At 43.0% G+C, this 22,222-nt stretch overlaps 1 protein-coding gene and 1 non-coding gene across 2 annotated transcripts in view; one reads left to right on the top strand and one right to left on the bottom strand.

The window, feature by feature from the left end:
* Positions 1-5,393, top strand: part of ABHD17C (abhydrolase domain containing 17C, depalmitoylase) — a 55,935-nt gene extending 50,542 nt beyond the window's left edge. The window contains exon 3 of the mRNA XM_043490204.1: positions 3,919-5,393. Coding sequence (XP_043346139.1) covers positions 3,919-4,138 — 220 coding nt within the window. The 3' untranslated portion in view covers positions 4,139-5,393. The remainder of the gene's footprint in view (positions 1-3,918) is intronic.
* Positions 5,394-20,996: 15,603 nt separating this feature from the next.
* Positions 20,997-21,132, bottom strand: LOC122419907. Its single transcript, XR_006263114.1, has one exon. It is a non-coding gene; the product is annotated as a small nucleolar RNA SNORA1 (small nucleolar RNA).
* Positions 21,133-22,222: the final 1,090 nt, after the last annotated feature.

Here is a 22,222-nt window from a genome sequence, read left to right as displayed (position 1 = left end):
CCTCCATACAGCCTTAGACGCCTCCTGCTGCCCACCTGTGCCTGAAGCCCCCCTCCCCTGCATGAGAACCCACGGCCAGACCCCTCCTGCCAGCACCCCAGGGGCAGCAGAGCTCCTGCCAGCCTGGCCCCTGCTGTTTTCCAGTCCCCAAACAGAAGGAGGAAAACTGTAAACAGAAGGAGGGTAGCTGTATTATACAAGCGAAAGCAATGGGCACATTGCCTTCTTGAACACCTCTCTTTGGAAACCAGTGCTTTTTTTAAAAAAAAAATCTAAGCTGAGGAAGGGCTTCACTGGTAACTCAGATGGTAAAGAATCCACCTGCAGTGTAGGAGACCTGGGTTCGATCCCTGGGTTGGGAAGATTCCCTGGAGGAGGGCATGGCTTCCCACTCCACGATTCTTGCCTGGAGAATCCGCATGGACAGAGGAGCCTGGCGGGCTACAGTTCATGGGGTCGCAAAGAGTCAGACATGACTGAGCAACTAAGCACAAGCTAAGGAAAGTATTTAATAAAGATTATTTGCCCAGGATACATCCGAAATTCTGACAGCAGGACACCCATGGCCATGTTATAGAAAACCTCAACAGGAGTATGTACAGTTTTTGGATTTTGATCAACACCTTCATTGCTGTCATTCTGTTATTATTGGGAATGAGGGTGGGGGGAGGATCATTTGGTGGCATAAACATCTGTTTCACAGATGGGATTGTTTCCCAAGAAGAAACTTTCTCCACACCTTGGGTGAACTCTGTGCAGCCTGTATGAGGTTCAGCTTCATGGGAAAGTTAAGCAAGCTGCAAATTTCCAGTGGCATGGCTGAGAATGCTAAGCAGGAACCCTGTGCATCTCAAATGTGGCCTTATTTGTGTTGAATGGGTAATGAGAGGCCCATTTATTGAAAGGAAGATATTTAGTGTGTTTGTGGAAAGCCATGCAAGGGGTTACCCTGGCAACAAAACAAATAGGTTTCCCCCTGACTCTTAAATTAGTAGATACCTTAAAATACAACCACAACAACTAATTGCAGCTTATTAATTAATAGGAAACCAGCATGCTACTCTTACTGGGTTTGAGTGATCTGCCAGGCATGGGCTAATCATTTCATGCTCCTTGTCTTGAAAGACTCATTTTACAGTGAGGAAACTGAGGCTGAGAAAGTTAAGTGGTTTAAGCAGCTTCATTAAGGTGGGTGAGTGGAAATAGGCAGAAAAGGCCATTCTTCCTGTTCAGTACCATAAAGTATTAAAATGAGAGACTTCAAACCATCAGTAGTCACATGAACTGTCATCACTAATTGAACTTGAGGAATGTTTTCTTAGGGTGTCTATTGCTACCAAATGCACACTTGTTTCTGTGTCCCTCTCTTTAAAGGAAGGCACTTTCCCATTTCTTTTTTAATACTGAAGAATAGAGATAAGGGACTTACCTGGTGGTCCAGTGGTTAGAGACTCCAAGCTTCAGTCGCTGGTCGGGGAACTGTTATAGGATCACACATTGCCATACAACTCGGCCAAATATGCATATATTTATAACTTATATAGTATATATATATAGAGAGAGATAAGTAATCCTAATCATTGCTTGGTTGGTGGTTTATTCTCTCTTGCAAAAAAGTGAAAGTGTTAGTCGCTCAGTTGTGTCTGACTGTTTGCAACTCCATGGACTGTTTGTAGCCCACCAGGCTCCTCTGTCCTTGGGGTTTTCTATACAAGAATACTGGAGTGGGAAAAAAAAAAAAAAAGAATACTGGAGTGGGTTGCCAGTCCCTTCTCCAGGGGATCTTCCTGATCCATGGATCAAACCTGAGTCTCCTGCATTACAAGCAGATTCTTTACTGTCTGAGCCACCAGGGAAGCCCTTATTCTCTCTTACCTCCTTTATATTTAGAATCAAGATGGTGGCATTTAACTTCAAATACACCCTCCAGGCTGTAGAGAGCCCCTTAAATCATGCAGCGTGGAACTGTCAGCAAATAGATTTTTAATGGAATATAATTGGACTTTTGCATTCTGAGAAGAAGTCACTTTAAAAATTAAATATAAGAGGATAATAGATTTCTAAACAAGATTCCTAATCTGCCAAATTGACTCCTGCCACAGTAGCCCTGATCTTGGCAAATGACATGGCAAGTGAGATCTTGCATTCTTCCTGGACGTTGTGAGGTGGTTGGCAGCTTCATGAGCTGTTACCAAGGCTCCATGACAGCTGTTTGTAGCTCTTTGGAATGTGTGACGGATGTCAGAGCTCTGTCCTAGCTCCACAGCCTCATGCCTGTTCTTTAATAATCTTCTCCACGTTTCAGGCCCTCTGTGGTTTAACAGAGACAGTCCCTCCTCTTTAACTGTGTCTCCCTGAAGATGAACATTTCATATGTCAAGTGCAGAGCACCTGGTTGCGGTCCATGTTGAATAAATGTTTGTTGATGTTTAGTTGCTCAGGCGTGTCTGACTCTTTGTGATCCCATGGATTGTAGCCCACCAGGCTCCTCTGTCCATGGGATTTCCCAGGTAAGAATACTGGAGTGGGTTGCCATGCCCTTCTCCAGGGAATCTTCCCAACCCAGGGATCGAACCCAAGTCTCCTGCATTGGCAGGTGGATTCTTTACCACTGAGCCACCAGGCAAGCCCTGAATAAATGCTAGTCATGACATAACAAAATGACCCCTATGGGTAGAACCAAATCGATCCTTCTGTAACTTTGGCTAGGATCAGATACAGAAAGTCAGCAGTAAGGGGTCTCTGGTAGGAGGTCAAACTGGACAGAGGGTTACCTCTCTATGTGTTTGTAGGGGAAATGACAGTGACCTCCAGCAGAGAAGTCACCGACGCACCCAGCCTAACAAGCCTTACTAACTTCTCAGTTCCTCTTTGGGAAATGCTTTCAGAGCCTATAGTTTATTCTTTTGGAGATCCTCAAATATTCATCCTCTATGGGTAGATTGGGCTTCCCAGGTGGTGCAGTGGTAAAGAATATCCCTGCCAGTTCAGGAGATGCAAGAGGCGTGGGTTCAATACCTGGGTCAGGAAGATCCCCTGGAATAGAAAATGGCAACCCATTCCAGTATTCTTGCCTGGAAGATTCTATGGACTAGAGGACCCTGGCAGGCTACAGTTCATGGGCTCACTGAATTTTGGGACTTCTCTGGTGGGTAGATTTGATTTTTGTAAACAGAATTCATTCAGGATCCAATCTAGGCATATATTAAATTTCCAAGCTAGATAGTACAGTTTTTATTTAAGGATGAGGTTTTCGTTTATATGAAACGAGGCTTCTGACGACCTTGCTAATCAGTGCTGAAGATGGCTTACACACAGAGAGTCCTGAAAACTTGAGTGGCTGCGTGTTCAGTGCCCAGCCTTCAAGAGACATTCATTCCAGCATGTTAAGTTCTAGCTTGTTTATTTTTTAGGAAAAAATCCTCTCTCTGAAATATGAATGTATCAGAAATATTATTTACCGGATGGGTAGTCAGATGACATTTAGGAGTTCTGTTTTTAATAAAATACTTTTACAAAACCACAATGGCTAACGGCATTGTGGTATTCTCAGTTGGATCCTGGAACAGAAATAGGACTTCAGTGGAAAAGTTCATAAAATTCAAATAAAGTCTGGAGTTTAGTAACATACCAATGCTGTTTTTTTGGTTTGGACAAACGGACTATGATCATGTGCGTTGTTGGCCTTATGGGAAGGGGGTTAGGAGTAGATAGGAGCACTGTGTTATCTTTGTACCTTTCCTGTAAATCAAGAATTATTGTGAAATGCAAAGTTAATTTTTTAAAAAAATGAACTACTAGAAAAGTGAGGGGAAATTCCTCCAGGGCACGTGCCTTGTTTGCCTAGGATGCTGACTGAGTTACATTGAGTGTGAAGTCTGTGATCCTTCTTTTTTCTCCCCCTTTCCTGTCTTGAAGCATTGACAAGATCTCCAAAGTCACCTCTCCTGTGTTGGTCATTCATGGCACAGAGGACGAGGTCATCGACTTCTCCCACGGCCTGGCCATGTACGAGCGCTGTCCCCGGGCCGTGGAGCCGCTCTGGGTCGAAGGAGCCGGGCATAATGACATAGAGCTTTACGCACAATACCTAGAGAGACTAAAACAGTTCATTTCTCACGAACTTCCCAATTCCTGAAGACGACGACTTGATCTTACCTCATTGACTGTGAACACGAGTCCTCCGTTTTACACATGCTTTCCCTGGACAGCGGTCATGGCGTGATCACCACAAGGAAGCACGCAGCTTTTTGGGCATCCTCATCAGAGAGCCGAGGACTTCTCAGTCTTTCGTATCCACAGGTTCTACCAACTCACACATCATGTCAAACCGAACAGTTGTGACTTCCAGCTTCATTGCCTTGCAGGGCGGGAATGAGAGCTGAGTGGGGGAACCACTTTCTTGTGTTGTAAAAAAGGTTGCTCACACCCCTTTCTCCACCTTACCCGTCATGTAGGATGCATTGATGCAGGACTCAACCTCTCTCTACCCGTGTTCTCAGTATTTGACCTGCAGCTCTCTTTCAGCCACTGGATTCATGGGTTCAGTCCATTTGTGAAGCTGTAATAGTTTAACTGGAAACCATTGTGATGAAAATTCCTTCGTTCATTTTTATTAACATGCTGATCTTTTCCCCCAAACAAATCAATTAAAGGGTAATTTACTGGAACTATGGTAAATGGCTTCATCAACTGGAACCATATAAATATAACTGGAATATTCTTAAACAAAATGAAACTTTTTTTTTAAGTGTAAATTTATTACTACTAGCCCACAGAGTTTTAATATTTTGATTGTCTGGTTGGTCTAACAAAGAACCTAGCCAACTTTCCTCCTTGTAGGCTTTTTTAAAGTACTGTACATATTTGCAATCACATTGTGCATAGATTCCTATTGAGTAATTTTCTTCTGTCAGGCCACAACAAATGAACTGCAGATTCCTTGTTTGTAATGTAAATGATTGAATACATTTTGTTAATATGTTTTTATTCCTATGTTTTGCTATTAAAAAAATTTTATAACATTTCCAAGACAAAAAAAAAAGACAAGTTTATGCTTTGAAAAATTTAGGTAATTAAAATTTCACGAAACTAATCTTTTTAGTTTAGGAGTTATTTGGATTTTGACACTGGGGTCGCACCAACAGCATCAGAAATGTAAGATGCTTAAAATTGTTACACTACTTCTGTTGATTGGGGGTTTGGGTTTGAGAGTTCTTTGGTTTTATTAAAAAAGCATTTCTTTTTTTTTTTTTCCAAATTTAAAAGCCTTAAATGTACTGTAAGCCTCCGATTGTTGTACAGCTGGGTTGCGGGTGACTGCCAGTTTGTGTAGTGTTGCCTGGATGCAACACAGTGGTTGGTCATGGAATAAAGGATGCATGGATCTGAAAGCGTGGGCTCGTGCCATTTATTCCTTCCTTTCTCCTTCAAAGGAAGCATTTCGTCTGGATTTAAGAAGAAACCCTTGCAACTTACACACGGCTCTACCTTTCTCAAGGTGTATGCTTTTGTTCTGTGAAAGACTGTAGATTAATTTCGGAGAAACCAAGATAAGAAGCACATAGTGGTAACATGCAGTTACCACTGAGTCCAAATAGAGAATGCAGTGGGTTTTAGCTATGAAATGAGGGATGAAGGCAATCTCACTGGGACCTGGCTTGGACTGAGAACAGCCTGTTTCTTGGGAACATCTGAGCTGAGTCTTTTTGGTCCTTTGATCACTGACCGGAAAAAAAACAACTGAGGGATGTTTGTTTGCAAGTGTCAGAGGATTACACTTCCTGGGGAGAGAAATGATGGAAGAGGGCACAGGGCCGTGCTCCCGTGCATATGTGTCCCAGCACCTTGCAAGCTACTCCTTGGCCTTAGATCAGTACCTAAAATGGGGGGCCTTGGAAGGGAGGGGCCCCACTCACCTTATGATGCATCAGCGAAGTTCCAGAGGTGGTATTGTCCCAGAGGTCTAGGTGACCTTGAATGGAAACACATCCAACAGCATGCCTTTGGGGTGTGACAGCACCTAACCTAGGTTTGTGTGCTGTGTGTGCGTGCTTAGTCGCTCAATTGTGTCTGACTTGGCAATCCCCTGGACTATAGCCCACTGGGCTACTCTGTCCATGGCATTCTCCAGGCAAGAATACTGGAGTGGGTTGCCATGCCTTCCTCCAGGGGATCTAGGTTTGCAGAGATTTCTGAGTCCGTTTGTCTGTTGCTTGCATCTTCTGTAACCATGCCCCGCCCTTCCCCTCCTGAACTATTTAGTAAACTTTTTTTTTTTAAGAAAAAAAAATGTAAAATCAGCTTTTATCTAGTATATACTTAGATTAAAGAAGCAGTTCCAGTAATTAAAATAAAAGCTCAAATAGCTCTAAGGAGATAAAGCCTTCTTTTATGAGGAAGACATTTTAATAATTTGCACAATACAGTATTGTTACCTTTAGGCAGAATGTTGTACGGTAGAGCTCTAGAACTTACTTGTCTTGCATAACTGACACTGGTAAACTTAATTCTGTCTGTCAGCTTTCAGCAATGTTAATAGGAAGCTATCTGGTTAATGGGATACATCTGGTGGCTCAGATGGTAAAGAACCTGCCTGCAATGTGGCAGACCTGAGTTTGATCCCTGGGTCAGGAAGATCCTATGGAGGAGGAAATAGCAACCCACTCCAATATTTTGCCTGGAGAATTCCATGGATGGAGCAACCTGGTGGGCTACAGTCCATAGCGTTGCAAGGAGTAGGACATGAGTGACTAACAGTTTCACTTTCAGTGGGAAACTGTAGTAAAATTCACAGTTACAGAAGCTAAGGGGGTAAAGCCCCTGAAGTTCATTGTTTTAGTAACTTGATGTAGGTGGTTTGTGGTTTATATCCATTTGAAGTGGCTCATGTCTTCTGACTCCTGACTTTTTCCCAAAAACCAAGGAAGAGGGTTTTGTCTACTCTTTCCTGAAGTTTGGTCATGGGGACAGCCTTTCTCTGAGGATGGCATGTGTGATGACAGTGGGAATCCCAGGAGAGACCCCATGCATGACAGTTACAGATTTGAAACACACTTAGTGCTCAACCTAAAAGATCTGTTTTCTGCTCTGAGATGGGCTTGGAGTGAAGACCAACTCTCCTAGTGGAAAAAAGCTAAAACAATCTAGCACTACTAAATACAATGGAAAAGTCTTAGAAGCAGGAACTGGTAATAAAATAAAGATTATGTAGGCCAAAGACCAAGTAAAGATGAAGCTAGTTTTGTCTTGGAAGGAATTTGCTGAACTTAGGTTAACCTGAGCATTGCTTTTCCAGTCTGGTGGAGCTCAGGGAACTGTCAACAAACCATGTAGTGCCCTCCACAGTGGGAAGACTAAATGGAAACTGCCCTTTTTAAGGGAAAATCGTATGATCTTCTCCATAGACACAGACAAAACATTGGATGGAATGCAATGTCCCATTCATAATTAAAAACCAAACAAAACTTATCAAACTAGGGCAAGAAAGCAACTTTATGGATAGAGATTATCTTAAAAACAATCTAAAAAGCCAAGCATTATACTGAGTGGTAAAACAATGGGAGAATTATTCCATTTTATGTATTTTTAAATATTTTATTTTTAATTATTTTTTAAATTTTCTAAATTTTAAAACATTTTATGGCTCCCCTGCAGTGGAAGCATGGAGTCTTAACCACTGGACTGCCAGGGAAGTTCCACATTATTCCACTTTAGATTGGGAATTAGCCATGGTACTTATCATTCTTCAGTTCAGTCGCTCAGTTGTGTCCGACTCTTTGTGACCACATGGACTGCAGCACACCAGGCTTCCCTGTCCATCACCAGCTCCCAGAGCTAGCTCAAACTCATGTCCATCGACTCAGTGATGCCATACAAACATCTCCTCCTCTGTCGTCCCCTTCTCCTGCCTTCAGTCTTTCCCAACATTAGGGTCTTTTCCAATGAGTCAGTTCTTCACATCAGGTGGTCAAAGTATTGGAGTTTCAGCTTCAGCATCAGTCCTTCCAATGAATATTCAGGACTGATTTCCTTTAGGATAGACTCGTTGGATCTGCTTGCAGTCTAAGGGACTCTGCAAGAGTCTTCTCCAACACCACAGTTCAATTCTTCAGTGCTCAGCTATCTTTATGGCCCAACTCTCACATCCATACTTGACTACTGGAAAACCACAGCTTTGACTAGACGGACTTTGTCAGCAAAGTAATGTCTCTGCTTTTTAATATGCTGTGTAGGTTGGTCATAGCTTTTCTCCCAAGGAGCAAGCGTCTTAATTTCATGGCTGCAGTCACCAGCTGCAGTCATTTTGGAGCCCCTAAAAATAAAGTCTCACGGTTTCAATTGTGTCCTCATCTGTTTGTCATGAAGTGATTGGACTGGATGCCATGATCTTAGTTTTATGAATATTGAGTTTTAAGTCAACTTTTTCACTCTCCTCTTTCACTTTCATCAAGAAGCTCTTTAGTTCTTCTTCTCTTTCTGCCATAAGGGTGGTGACATCTGTATATCTGAGGTTATTGATTTTTCTCTCAGCAATCTTGATTCCAGCTTGTGCTTCATGCAGCCCGGCATTTCGCATGATGTACTCTGCATATAAGTTAAATAAGAAGGGTGACAATATGCAGCCTTGACGGATTGCTTTCCCAGTTTGGAGCCAGTCTGTTGTTCCATGTCCAGTTCCAACTGTTGCTTCCAGCCCTGCATACAGATTTCTCAGGAGGTAGGTCAGGTGATCTGGTATTCCCATCTCTTTAAGAATTTTCCATAGTTTGTTGTGATCCACACAGTCAAAGGCTTTGGTGTAATCAATAAGGCAAAAGTAGATGTTCTTCTGGAACTCTCTTCCTTTTTGATGATCCAACGGATGTTGGCAATTTGATCTCTGGTTCCTCTGCCTTTTCTAAATCCAGCTTGAACATCTGGAAGTTCACGGTTCACTGACTATTGAAGCCTGGCTTGGAGAATTTTGAGTATTACTTTGCTAGTGTGTGAGATGAGTGCAATTGTGCGGTAGTTTGAACATTCTTTGGCATTGCCTTTCCTTGGGATTGGAATGAAAACTGACCTTTTCCAGTCCTGTGGCCACTGCTGAGTTTTCCAAATTTGCTGGCATATTGCATGTAGCACTTTCACAGCATCATCTTTTAGGATTTGAAATAGCTCAACTGGAATTCCATTACCTCTACTAGCTTTGTTTGTAGTGATGTTTCCTAAGGCCCACTTGACTTCGCATTCCAGGATGTCTGACTCTAGGTTAGTGATCACACCATTGTGGTTATCTGGGTCATGAAGATCTTTTTTGTAATTCTGTGTGTTCTTGCCACCTCTTCTTAGTATCTTCTGCTTCTGTTAGGTCCATACCATTTCTGTCCTTTATTGTGCCCATCTTTGCATGAAATGTTCCCTTGGTATCTGATTTTCTCGAAGAGATCTCTAGTCTTTCCCATTCTATTGTCTTCCTCTGTTTCTTTGCATTGATCACTGAGGAAGGCTTTCTCATCTCTCCTTGCTATTCTTTGGAGCTCTGCGTTCAAATGGGAATATCTTTCCTTTTCTCCTTTGCCTTTCACTTCTCTTCTTTTCACAGCTATTTGTAAGGCCTCCTCAGACAACCATTTTGCCTTTTTGCATTTCTTTTTCTTGGGGATGGTCTTGATCACTGCCTCCTGTACAATGTCATGAACCTCTGTCCATAGTTCTTCAGGTAGTCTGTCTACCAGATCTAATCCCTTGAATCTATTTGTCACTTCCACTGTATAATCATAAGGGATTTGATTTAGGTCATACCTGAATGGTCTAGTGGTTTTCCCTACTTTCTTTAATTTAAGTCTGAATTTGGCAATAAGGAGTTCATGATATGAGCCACAGTCAGCTCCCTATCTTATTTTTGCTGACTCTATAGAGCTTCACCATCTGTGGCTGCAAAGACCATCTGGTGAAGTCCATGTGTAGTCTTCTCTTGTGTTGTTGGAAGAGGGTGTTTGCTATGACCAGTGTGTTCTCTTGGCAAAACTCTTATTAGCCTTTGCCCTGCTTCATTTTGTACTCCAAGGCCAAATTTACCTGTTACTCCAGGTATCTCTTGACTTCCTACTTTTGCATTCCGGTTCCCTATAATGAAAAGGACATCTCTTTTTGGGTATTAGTCCTAGAAGGTCTTCATAGAACCGTTGAATTTCAGCTTCTTCAGCATTACCGGTCAGGGCATAGACTTGGATTACTGTGATATTGAATGGTTTGCCTTGGGAACGAACAGAGATCATTCTGTTATTTTTGAGATTGCATCCAAGTACTGAATTTTGGACTCTTTTATTGACTATGATGGCTACTCCATTTCTTCTAAGGGTTTCTTGCCCACAGTGGTAGATAGAATGGTCATCTGAGTTAAATTCACCCATTCCAGTCCGTTTTAGTTAGCTGATTCCTAAAATGTCGATGTTCACTCTTGCCATCTCCTGTTTGACCACTTCCAATTTGCCTTGATTCATGGACCTAACATTCCAGGTTCCTATGCAATCTTGCTCTTTACAGCATCAGACTTTCTTTCCATCACCCATCACATCCACAACTGGGTATTGTTTTTGCTTTGGCTCCATCCCTTCATTCTTTCTGGAGTTATTTCTCCACTGATCTCCAGTAGCATATTGGGCTCCTACCGACCTGGGGAGTTCATCTTTCAGTGTCCTATCTTTTTGCCTTTTCATACTGTTCATGCGGTTCTCAAAGCAAGAATACCGAAGTGGTTTGCCATTCCCTTCTCCACTGGACCACGTTTTGTCAGAACTCTCCACCATGACCTGTCTGTCTTGGGTGGCCCCACATGGCATGGCTGATAGTTTCATTGAGCTAGACAAGGCTGTGGTCCATGTGATCAGTTTGGTCATATATATCAAATATATATACATTTAAATAATGGAATGCCATTTTATGTTATAAAGCGGGTACCAATATTTATTTGAACAGGTTGCTCAATCTTTATTTGAAGAGATTATTGCCCCAAATAATCACTTATAGATTTAATCAAATAATCTAATGGATATATTAAAAAATACATGTAAATAATTAAATGCTATTGAAAATTATAAGGTGCTATAAATATTTGATTTATAATACCCATTCATGGCAAAGGTTTGGATAAATAAGACACTTTAAATTTTTACAGCTTCGAAAAGTATATGGCAAGTCACTCCAGTATTCTTGTCTGGAAAAGTCCATGGACAGAGGAGCCTGGTGGGCTGCAGTCCATGGGGTTACATGACTGTGCCACACACAATAAGAAGGGTAGAGGGAGATGGGTTGGTAGCAATAAACTGGTAGAACTAAAAAACGATTTTTTTTACTGCTAATTTTATGCACAAAATTGGTTCAAATGTTCTAAAGTAAGGGTATGTGTATATGTGAAAGTCGCTCAGTTATGTTCAACTCTTTGCAACCCCATGGACTGTAGCCCTTGAGGCTCCTCGTCCTGAGATTTCCCAGACAAGAATACTAGGGTGGGTTGCCATGCCCTCCTCCAGGCGATCTTCCCAACCCAGGGATTGAACTGGAGTCTCTTAATATGTATTGACAGGTGGGTTCTTTATCACTATGCCACCTAAGGAGGCCTCACCCTATTCCCTCCCAGCCAGAGGAAAATATATATAACATAAAGTTCACCATTTTAACCAGTTTAGGGTGTACAAGTTCAGTAGCATTAAGTGCATTCTCACTGTTGTGCAGCGTCACTACCATCTACCCCAGAAGTCTTTTCACCTTTCTAAACGGAAACTCTGTCTCCATGAAATACTAACTCCTCATTTCCCCTCCCCCAACCCCTGCAAATCCCTTTCTGTTTTCTGTCTCTATGAATTTGGCTACTCTAAAAACCTCCTAGAAGTGGAGTTGCACAGTATTTGTCCTTTTGTGACTGGCTTATTTCACTTAATAGAATGTTGTCAAGGTTCATTCATGTCGTAACATTCCATTCCCTTCCTTTTAAGCCTGACTAATGTTCTATTGTATGTGTATACCACATTTTGTTTAACCATTCATCCATTGATGGGTATTTGGGTTGTTTCTACCTTTTGACTATTATGAATAGTGCTGCTATGAATATATACCCATATTCATATATATCATACTCATATATGTATATTGGAGACCCTGCTTTCAATTCTTCTGGGTATATCCAAAGGTGGAATTTCTGGATTGTATGGTAATTCTGTTTTAATTTTTTGTAGAAAACACCAAAATTGTAGTTCTTGATTTATAATCTTTTTTTTTAATTGGAGTATAATTGCTTTGCAATGTCATGTTTCTGTGGTATATCAATGTGAATCAGCTGCGTATATACTTATATCCCTTCCCTCTTGATCCTCCTTCCCACCCACCCCCATCCCACCCCTCGAGGTCATCACAGAGCATTGGCTTGCAATTCTCAACAAGAGTCTTGGGGTTCATGGCCCCTTGGAGATGTCTGTGGGCATTTTTCTGGGGAGAAAGTCCACAGTTTCAGCAGATTCTCAAAGGTATCAGTGATTCTTGAAGGACTAACATCAGTAAACTAGAGACTCATGTCTACAAATTCTTTTAAAGCCAATATTTTTTAATCCCAAGAACTGTGAATACAGGTTTTGGAGAGGTTACTAGGAGCTTGAAGCTATTCTGCAGGCAAGTCCAGGCAAGGAAAGGCATGGGCTGGCCAGGGCCCTCTGCACAAGGCGGGCATCTCTGGGTGTGCAAGAGTCGAGTGCAGGAGCATTTATACACCCAGAAGGGGCTGAGACCATTGGAAGAATCTTAGAGACAGCAGGCCTGGCTGTGAGTTTTTGTGCCATGGTAACCGTGTGGCTTGAGCAATTCTCTCTCTCTTTTCTTAAGGATTTTATTTTAAACATTTTAAAATTTGTTTATTTTATTTATTTTGACTGTGCTGAGTTTCTCTAGGAGCAGAGAACAGGGGCTACTCTCTAGCTGTGGTGCGTGGTCTTCTCGTGGCTTCTCTCATTGTGGAGCACAGACTAACTCCAGTACATGGTCTCAGTAGCTGTGGCGCAGTTTAGTTGCTCCGACACATGTGGGATCTTCCCAGACCAGGGATTGAATTCCTGTCCCCTGCATTGGCAGGTTGGTTCTTACCGTGCCACCAGGAAAGTGAAAGTCACTCAGTAGTGTCCAACTCTTTGCGACCCCATGGACTATTCAGTCCATGGAGTTCTCTAGGCTAGTATACTGGAGCAGGTAACCTTTCCCTTCTCTAGGAGATCTCTCCAACCCAGGGATTGAGCCCAGGTGTCCTGCATTGCAGGTGGATTCTTTACCAGCTGAGCCACAATGGAAGCCCATGCCACCAGGAAGTCCTTGGGCAATTCTCTTAACTGCCCTGAACCTGCTCTTCATCTCTAAAATGGTAGTAATCCCCACCGCAGTCATGGGAGGATCAGATGAGATTCTGTAGGTAGAAATGCTTTGTAAGAGGTAATGGTGTCTTGGACCCACTCATTAACTAGATGGCTGAGTTTGGGTTTAGAACAAACCAGAAAGCATTTTGAAAAGTCTAGTTTAAGACAGTCTGGGAAAAAAAAAAAAAAAGACAGTCTGCCCTGTTGTAGCTTAATCATTATTCTGCTGCTAAATGATTTACCATTTGGCCGGTCCCGGCTTGTTTACACCTGGCCCTGTCTGGCTCTGTCTGTGTGAAGGTGGGAAGGGCTTGGGCCTTCCAGACACACACAGATACTGCTTCCTGTTTTAATGCCCTTTAGAGTTCCCTTCTTGGGACTCCCAGATGCCCCTTAGATGGGCCTTCGAGGCATGTGTAAATCCTGAGCCCATCCAGAACTTTCTAAGATGGGACCTGGAGTGAGCCAGGATCTCTGGGATGAAAAAGATCCAGGTGGGCAGAGCAGTGGGTCCATTTGCTCGGCCCTGACATCTCAGCAAAGGTGGAGAGAATCAGCTCAGAGCAGAGCAGCAGAGGAGGTCTAGGGAAGGGTGAGGTGCTTTGAAGAAGGCAACTCAGAAGAAGTGATAATAAAAGATGCCCTCTTAAAACATTTTTTAGACTTTAAAATTTTATCCAAAAGAGTGCATAAACCCTATTTTTATAGTTTAAGAGGAAGAAAGGAACACCAGTATTCCCCACTAATGGACATAAGAAATAGAAATAGACTATTAGCAGGGAGACTTGCCTAGTGGTTTAGTGGTTAAGACTCCATGCTTTCAATGCAGGGAGTGTGGGTTCAATCCCTGGTCAGGGAATTAAGATCCCACATGCTGCATGGCATGGCTGGGGAAAAAAAAAAAAGAATATTACCAGGACCTTAAAAATTCACTTTCTAAAAAAAAAAAAAAATTCACTTTCTCCCCCATTCTCCTCCAATCACATGCCTTTTCCTTCCACACCCCACAGAGTAACCACTGTCCTGAATTTCCTATTAGTCACTCACCTGCTTTTCTTTATAGTAAGAATGTGTGTGTGTGTGTGCACACATGCGTGCATGTGTAATATCTGCTATTGGTAGACATTTTGGTTATCTTCCAGATTTTAGCTGTTAAAGATACTTTTATGTTTCTCATAATATGAGAGACATCTGGTTGCTGCTTCTTAACCCTAGTTATATGTTGAAATGAGAAGCTTTTAAAAATGCTAATGCCCAGATCCCACCCTGAGATTACAGTTTAGCCGGTCTGGGTGCCACCTAGGCATCTGGGCTTTTGAAAGCTCCCCAGGGGCCTCCAGTGGACATCTCAAGGCAGATCTTGACTCCATAGGTCCATGATGGGGACCTGGATTCTGCGTTTCTAGGAGGCTTCCAGGCGATGCTGATCACAGGACTCCATTTTGAGTAGTGCAGAGTTGTACGGGATCTGTCTGTTCAGCTTCACTAAGTAACGTCAAGTCATTTCCAGAGGAAGAGCACCGATTTCCCTCCCATCAACTGGACAGAAGTTCCAGTCATTCACACAGTTTTTTTGGTCATGTCACTGGGCCTGTGGGATCTTAGTTCCCCTACCAGGGATCAAATCCACACTCTCTGCACTGCAAGGACAAAGTCTTAATCGCTGGTCTGCCAGGGAAGTTCCAAGTAATTCACACTTGACATCCTCTGACTTTGTGAATTTTTGCTTTAAACAGTGGATGTGAAATATTACTTCCCTGATTATGCATGAGAATAAGCAACCTTTTAAAAACACATGGGCGTTTTGTAAGTTCTTTCATGTAAAATGTCTGGGCATGACTCTGGTCCACTTTTCTGACAGAGTTCTCTCTTTTCTAGGTGATTATATATTCCTGCACTAATCCTTTACTTTCACATGCTGCAAATATATCCTCCCAGTTTGTTCCTCACCTTTTTATTGTCTGGGCTTTCTAGGTGGCGCAGTTGGTAAAGAATCCTCCTTTTCAGTGTGGATACACAAGAGACATGGGTTCAACTCCTGGGTTGGAAAGATCCCCTGGAGGAAGAAACGGCAACCCACTCCAGTATTCCGGCCTAGAGAGCCTCATGGACAGAGGAGGCTGGTGGGCTACACTCCATGGGGTCACAAAGAGTCGGACATGATTGAGCATGCAGGGATGCTTCTTTATTGTCTTCATGACATATTTTGCCAAACAGATATTCTCACTTTTACTTGGAGAAACCATAATGGGCTTTTGCTTCATTATTACTTTAATAAGTAAACTCAAAATACATTAAAAAAATTTTTTTTTCAAAACCACAAGAAGAAATTGATAAATATCATCAGTGCCAATAACCCCAAATATTTAGGTGGCCTAAATATCAAGCTTCTTATAAATAAATCATGCTTCCTATATCCCTAATGTAGTAAAATTTACATTCTGGTAACAGTGGGAAAATAGGCAATAATCAGATAAATGGATTATAGGCTAAGTATTACCAGGTGCTTGGAGGAAAAGTCAAGTACAGGGGTCAATCAGCTTACTTGTGCCTGACCCTCAGCTCATTTAAGCCTTTTCAGATATACAGACAGATGTTTGTATTCCTAGAAATGCTAAGAAAGGTTTTTTTTCTGCTGAGAGTCACAAAGAGTCGGACACAACTGAGCAACTAACACACACTACCTTCCTAGTAGGCAGAAAGAATCCAGTTCTGTTAACTCATTTCTCTGTGTCTCGTTTCTATGGGGCTGGGCGGTGGGGGGGCACTATAAGGAATTTAAAAGAAACTATTTTAGATCGAGGGTCAGAAAATGTTTCCTATAGAATGTTGGAGAGTAAATCTTTTTGGTTTCGAGGGCCATATGGTCTCCACCCTTGAACCCTACCATAATTGCACCGAAGCAACCATAGCCAGTATGTAAATGAAGGGGTGGGCCTGTGTTCCAAGAAAACCTGATTCACAAAGCACGTGGTGGGCCAGATTTGGCTCATGGGCTGTAGTTTGCCAATTCCTGCCTTACAAATTCTTCCTTTGATATTGTTTATTGCTTGTGTTTCAGTCTAGAAATAACACATGCTTGTGGGAGGGGGTGGGATTCAAGCGATACAGGAGTATTTAAAGTAGAAAGATGAGAGGCTCTTGTCGTCTCTCTCCTGCTTTACTAATCCCACTCATCAGAGATGACCCACCTGACATACTGGAAGGAAGCCTGGGACACCCCCCCGACACACACACAGCCACACGAGCAACTCCAGGGTCTCAGGGTGACCTAAGCGAAGACGCACCCAAAGGGCAGGTGGATGTGGCTGGGTGGTGCTTCGCCCTCTGGGCTGCCTGCTGTCACCTCAAAGGTGAACTCTGTTCTTTTTGGTACAAGAAACTGATGGGTTTTTTCCTTTAAAACCAAGACCGGAACTTCCCGGACAGTTCAGTGGTTGAGACTTCACCTCCCAGTGTGTTGGTTCGATCCCTGGTTGGGGAGCTAAGATCCCATATGCCTCATGTTTAAAAAGCCAGAAACATAAAACAGAAGCAATATTGTAACAAGTTCAATAAAGACTTTAGAAATGGTCCACATCAAAAAAAATCTTTAATAAAAATAAAAAAGTAAAAACAAGATCACTCAGTGCACAAGTAGCAGTCAATAGAAAAAATCAGAATATAACAGGCATTCTTTTGTCAGGTCTCATTTACCAAGCAGACTGATACACAGAATTTGTTCTGTCCCTTCTGCTGTCCCTCCCTGCCCTTCTCCCTCCCTCCCTTCCTCCTTCCCTCCTTTTCTTCCTTTCACAAATGTTTTTGGTTCTCAGGATGTAGCAGTGAACAGACAAAGCCCTTGTCCTCTTGCAGCTTCTCTGCTAGGAGGGGAAACAGACAATAGTAGGTGAGCACATGAAAAAGTCAGACACGTGTTCTAAAGGAAACAGGAGACAACCGAGAAGGTAATTAAAGGGATGGAGTCTTTAGGCCTTTGATGCTGATGACCTCGGGGTTCAAAGTGCATCTGTGGAGTCCCTCTGCCTGAGCCTGAGTCTCGGCTCCACCAGCTTCTCCCTGTGTCACCGTGTGCACTCTCTGTGCCTCAGTTTCCTTGCTTGTAAAATGAGAGTGACTCAGGATTCATATCATAACACTGAGGTGAGGACTGTGTAAAGAACGTACTGAGCTCTCAATAAAAATGCCAGCTCTTATCAGCCGTAGAAATAGAACACTGTGGTCTCTCCTGAAAGAATTTTGCACGTGAACACATTAGTAAAATCCTCCTGGGAAGATGTGGGTACATGGCAGCATTATTCAATATGTGCCGAGTCTCTGTTCACTCTCCATATCACGCAGGGCACTGGCTTTTGTGTAGAATAGAACCCCTGGGGGCTCTTTTTCCTTAATAAGAATTTTCTTGGTAAAAATCTTCCTCTCCAGAAATACAAAGTGTTTTGAATTCTCTCTCATAGACTTACATTGAACAACGCCACCCCCCCCCCCCCACCCAACCCCCACCAGAAGGTAAGAGTGTAAACTCAGGAGAGAGCCAGGCTTTCCTTCTGAGGACAGTGTGTGTCCTGCCAGCAGCATGGTTTATCTTCAAAGACACAAAACAACCTGATATCACCCGGCACTTACAATGAAACAAACAGGGGCTCTTCTCCTTGAGTACATGAAAGAGTTTCTAAAGTCAGCCAGCCTCTCCCCATTGTCTTGCAAGCTTCCTTGCCTCCTGTATTTTTTATGTACATCAGTTTAATAATATGGCATGGTAACCCACCCCAGTATTCTTGCCTGAAGAATCCCCTGGACAACATTCTATAGGAAACAGAGCCTGGTGGGCTATGATCCATAGGGTCACAAAGAGTCAGAGTGACTAGCAGCTTAGCAGCACTAATGTGACTCATACCTCGACCAGAAGTTCATGTGTTTAACTACCCTCTGCTGCCTGGGAGCTTCCTTGGGAAGTTATCAGGTCTAGGATCCCCCAGGAGAGGATGGACCACACCTTCAGAGCGGGGAGGAGAGGGAAGGGAGAGGAGGGGAAGGATGAGACAGAGTTTCTACAATATGTCCTGGAATTCATATTTTCTAGTCATTAACTTTAGAAGGAGTAAGTATTATCTTTCTCCTATATATTTACCATTAGTTTTCAAAGGTATATAGATATAGCTGTGATTAAAAACCATTTTACAAAATCACTTACAGAATTCTTAGACTCACTAGTATCATATTGTGTTAAGTATATATATTGTTACTGTTGTTGTTGCTTAGTTGCTAAGTCATGTCCAAATCTTTGCGACCTTTATATATATAATTTTTTTTTCAGTTAAAAAAATTTTTTTGGCCATGCCGTGTGGCTTGTGGGATCTTAGTTTCTTAACCAGAGATTGAACCCTGGCCCCCAGCAATGGAAGCATGGTAGTCCTAACCTAACTACCAGGGTAGTCCTTAAATATTCTGTTTGTTGTTTAGTTGCTAAGTCATGTCTGACTCTTTGAGACCCCATGGAATATAGCCCTCCAGGCTCCTCTGTCCATGGGATTTTCCAGGCAAGAATACTGGAGTGGGTTGCTATTTCCTTCTCCAGGGGATCTTCCTGACCAGGGATCGAACCTGAGGCTCCTGCATTGGCAGGTGTATTATTTACCACTGAGCCGCCAAGGAAGCCATCTAAATGTTTTCTTCAACTACCTTCAAATCCTACGCTGCTGGACCAGTAGTTCTCAAAGTGTGGTCCCTGGACCAGCAGTGTCACCATCACCTGCAAACTCATCAGAAGTGTGGATTACTGACACCATCCCATACCTGCAGAATCAAAAACTCTGCAGGGGAGGGACCCAACAGCCTGTTTAACAAGTCCTCCAGGGGATTTGCTTCATTTTAAGTTTGAAAGGCTTCCCAGGTGGCTCAGTGGTAAAGAGACTGCCTGCCAATGTAGGAAATGTGGGTTCCGTCCATGGGTCAGGAAGATCCCCTGGAGGAGGAAATGGCAACCCACTCCAGTATTCTTGCCTGCAGAATTCCATGGACAGACGAGCCTGGCGGGCTACAGTCCATGGGGTTGCAAAGAGTCAGACGCGACTGAGCGACTAAGCACGCACACGCAAATTTTGCAAATCTCTGAGCTGGATTATTTGATGTTTAAATCCAAAAGGGGTCCTACTGAGAGGAGTTCAGGAAAAGACTCATTGTTCTTTGGCCCCTGGAACACGTACCAGGGAACAGGTTTTAAAGCTGTCCCAGTTCATCACTGACAGCCTCCTCTGGTCAGTACACATGCTTCTGAGGGCCAGCCAATCAGCGACAGCCTTGTTCCAGTGACCTGGCTTCCTTTGCTAAAGGTCACTTAGTGCCTGAATACTACCACTGTTAAGAGTCCACTAATCCCCAGCTGTATGCTTCCCAATCGCTCACTAAGGAATCCATAGTTTACCGTGTTTTGTCATTGTTGTTCAGTTGCTCAGTTGTGTCTGACTCTTTACGACTTTACGACCCCATGGACTGCAGCAGACCAGGCTTCCCTGTCCTTCATCATCTCCCAGAGGTTTAAACTCATGTCCATTGAGTTAGTGATACCATCCAACTATCTAATTCTCTGTCCTCCTGCCCTCACAAACAACAAATCCAGCTTTTTGCTTCAGATATAGCATAGACACCTCTTTCTTCAGCATCGCATGCAAAACATTGTGTTTAGTCCAGAGATGACGGTTGCTGACACTCACAGGGGCAGAGACAATCGTGAATGCATACAGTGGGCCAGGTGTGAGGCAGTACTGGGTAGAGAAGTGGAGATGTGAAGAGGCAGTCGTTATTATGACAGATACACCCCTGCAGGGCCAAATGAGGCACCCCCGCAGCCCTGGGGCCTGCAGGGTGTCAGTCTGTAACATCCAGATTAGCCCACCTTCCTGCATTTTTATTGGGCTTCCCAGGTGGCTCAGTGGTCAAGAACCCGCATGCCAATACAGGAGATGCAAGAGATGTGGGTTCAGTCCCTGCGTTGGGAAGAGGCCCTGGAGGAGGACATGGCAACCTGCTCCAGTATTCTTCCCTGGAGAATTCCACAGACAGAGGAGTCTGGTGGGCTACAGTCCATGGGGTTGCAAAGAATCAGATACAACTGAGCAAATGAGTACACACACACATTGCATTTTTATCTAAGAGGTGATCTAGGTGAAGAGAATTGCCCAAGAACAACTGATTTAGTGGCAGTTTACACGTAGTCCATTCCCATACCACTGTCCTTTCTTTTTTTTCCTGCACAAAGTGTAAAGATGTGAAACATAAATAAGATTGTCAATAATTTTTCAAGGAATTTCATGTCCCAATTCTTTTCACTGTCAGTCACCTTAGTTCCACCAAAGTCATAATCGTCAAGCTAAGATAGCCCTTTAAAAAGAAGTTTTGCCCAGTCCACAGCTGTCATGTTGGTCAGTTCATAATTCTTTTGGTTCAGCTTCTTTGATCGCCAATGGAATACGGACACACTTCAAAATTCCAAATTCAAATTTGTAGTCTTTGGGATCCAGTTTTCTCAAGCAATTTACTTTAGGACCCTAGAAGTTAAATATAGCAAGTACATTGCTATTTATTCCTTCATCTTTTCTAATATTGAAGAGGCTTGTGATATGTTAACAGGTTTCATTGTCACCACTGCAATAAAATTACAGTAATAGAAGCAGAACCTGTATTCTCAATATAGCCACATTAACAGTTTATGGACACCATGAACAACAGTGCCCATTTTCAGTAGAGTGAGGCTTTGCTGTACTTTCTATACTTTTGGGAAGAAGGCAAAAGATTTCATGGCATCATACAAAAACATACCAAATGTGTTTATTATGTTGCTGTTGAAACCATGAGGTATACATGTTGTAGCTAAGGGTAATAGCAGTAAAAGCAAAACCAAATCCTTTGTCTTGGCTGTCTAGGAATTTCACGGAGTATTCAAATACCATTTTATCTACATATATTTGTTTCCCAGGCCAGGAGTTTCTCTTTGGGAGTATTCTATGAATCTCACTGGAGAAATGCTGTTTATTTATTACTGCATCTGCTGAGCAATAGATTCTCAGTCTGTCACTGTGTTAGTCTGGGGACAGAGGGAAGAGTAAGATGCATGTCTGGTCCTCAGAGCTCACAGCTGAGGAAGGAAGGAAGAGGAGGAGGAGGAAGAGGAAGAGAGGGGAGCAAACACACATGGTGCTGTGATTCCACAACAGAATTCTCTACAAGCTTCCAGGAGAACCCAGGATTAGGGGATGACAGGGTTCCCAATGGCAGCAACATCTGAGTCATGAGGAGGGGCTTCAGGTCTGCCCTGCAGAAAAGAGATGAAGTGGTCTCTGAGCAGTGCCCTAATGATCCTGAAACGTAAACACGGAGCTGTCAGCTAAACACACTTTGCTCCCGGTGGCATTATGAGAACTAAAAATGAATTCACTGATCGTTGGAGAGAGGTCCCAAACATCTCAAGATCCAAGACAAATCAATCACGTTTGCTGTATCTATGCTTTGTGCTCAGTCAGTCGTGTCCTACTCTTTGTGACCCATGGACTGTATGTAGCTCGCCAGGCTCCTCTGTCCATGGGATTCTCCCGGCAAGAATACAAGAGTGGGGTGCCATTTCCTTCTCCAGGGGATCTTCCTGACAAGGGATTGATTGAACCTGGGTCTCCTGCATTGGCAGGTGGATTCTTTACTGCAAGTGCCACCTGGGAAGCCCAACTGATGTTGTAGTGAAGTAATTAATATGTATTCCGGCAGTGATGGAGAAGGAAATGGCAACCACTCCAGTATTCTTACCTGGAGAATCCCATGGACAGAAGAGCCTTGCAAGCTGCAGTTCCTGG

The sequence above is a fragment of the Cervus canadensis genome, chromosome 17 (assembly GCF_019320065.1).
Source record: "Cervus canadensis isolate Bull #8, Minnesota chromosome 17, ASM1932006v1, whole genome shotgun sequence".
Lineage (NCBI taxonomy): Eukaryota > Metazoa > Chordata > Mammalia > Artiodactyla > Cervidae > Cervus > Cervus canadensis.
The sequence above is the reverse complement of the archived record's forward strand: the minus strand, read 5'-3'. Positions and strand labels throughout refer to the sequence as shown.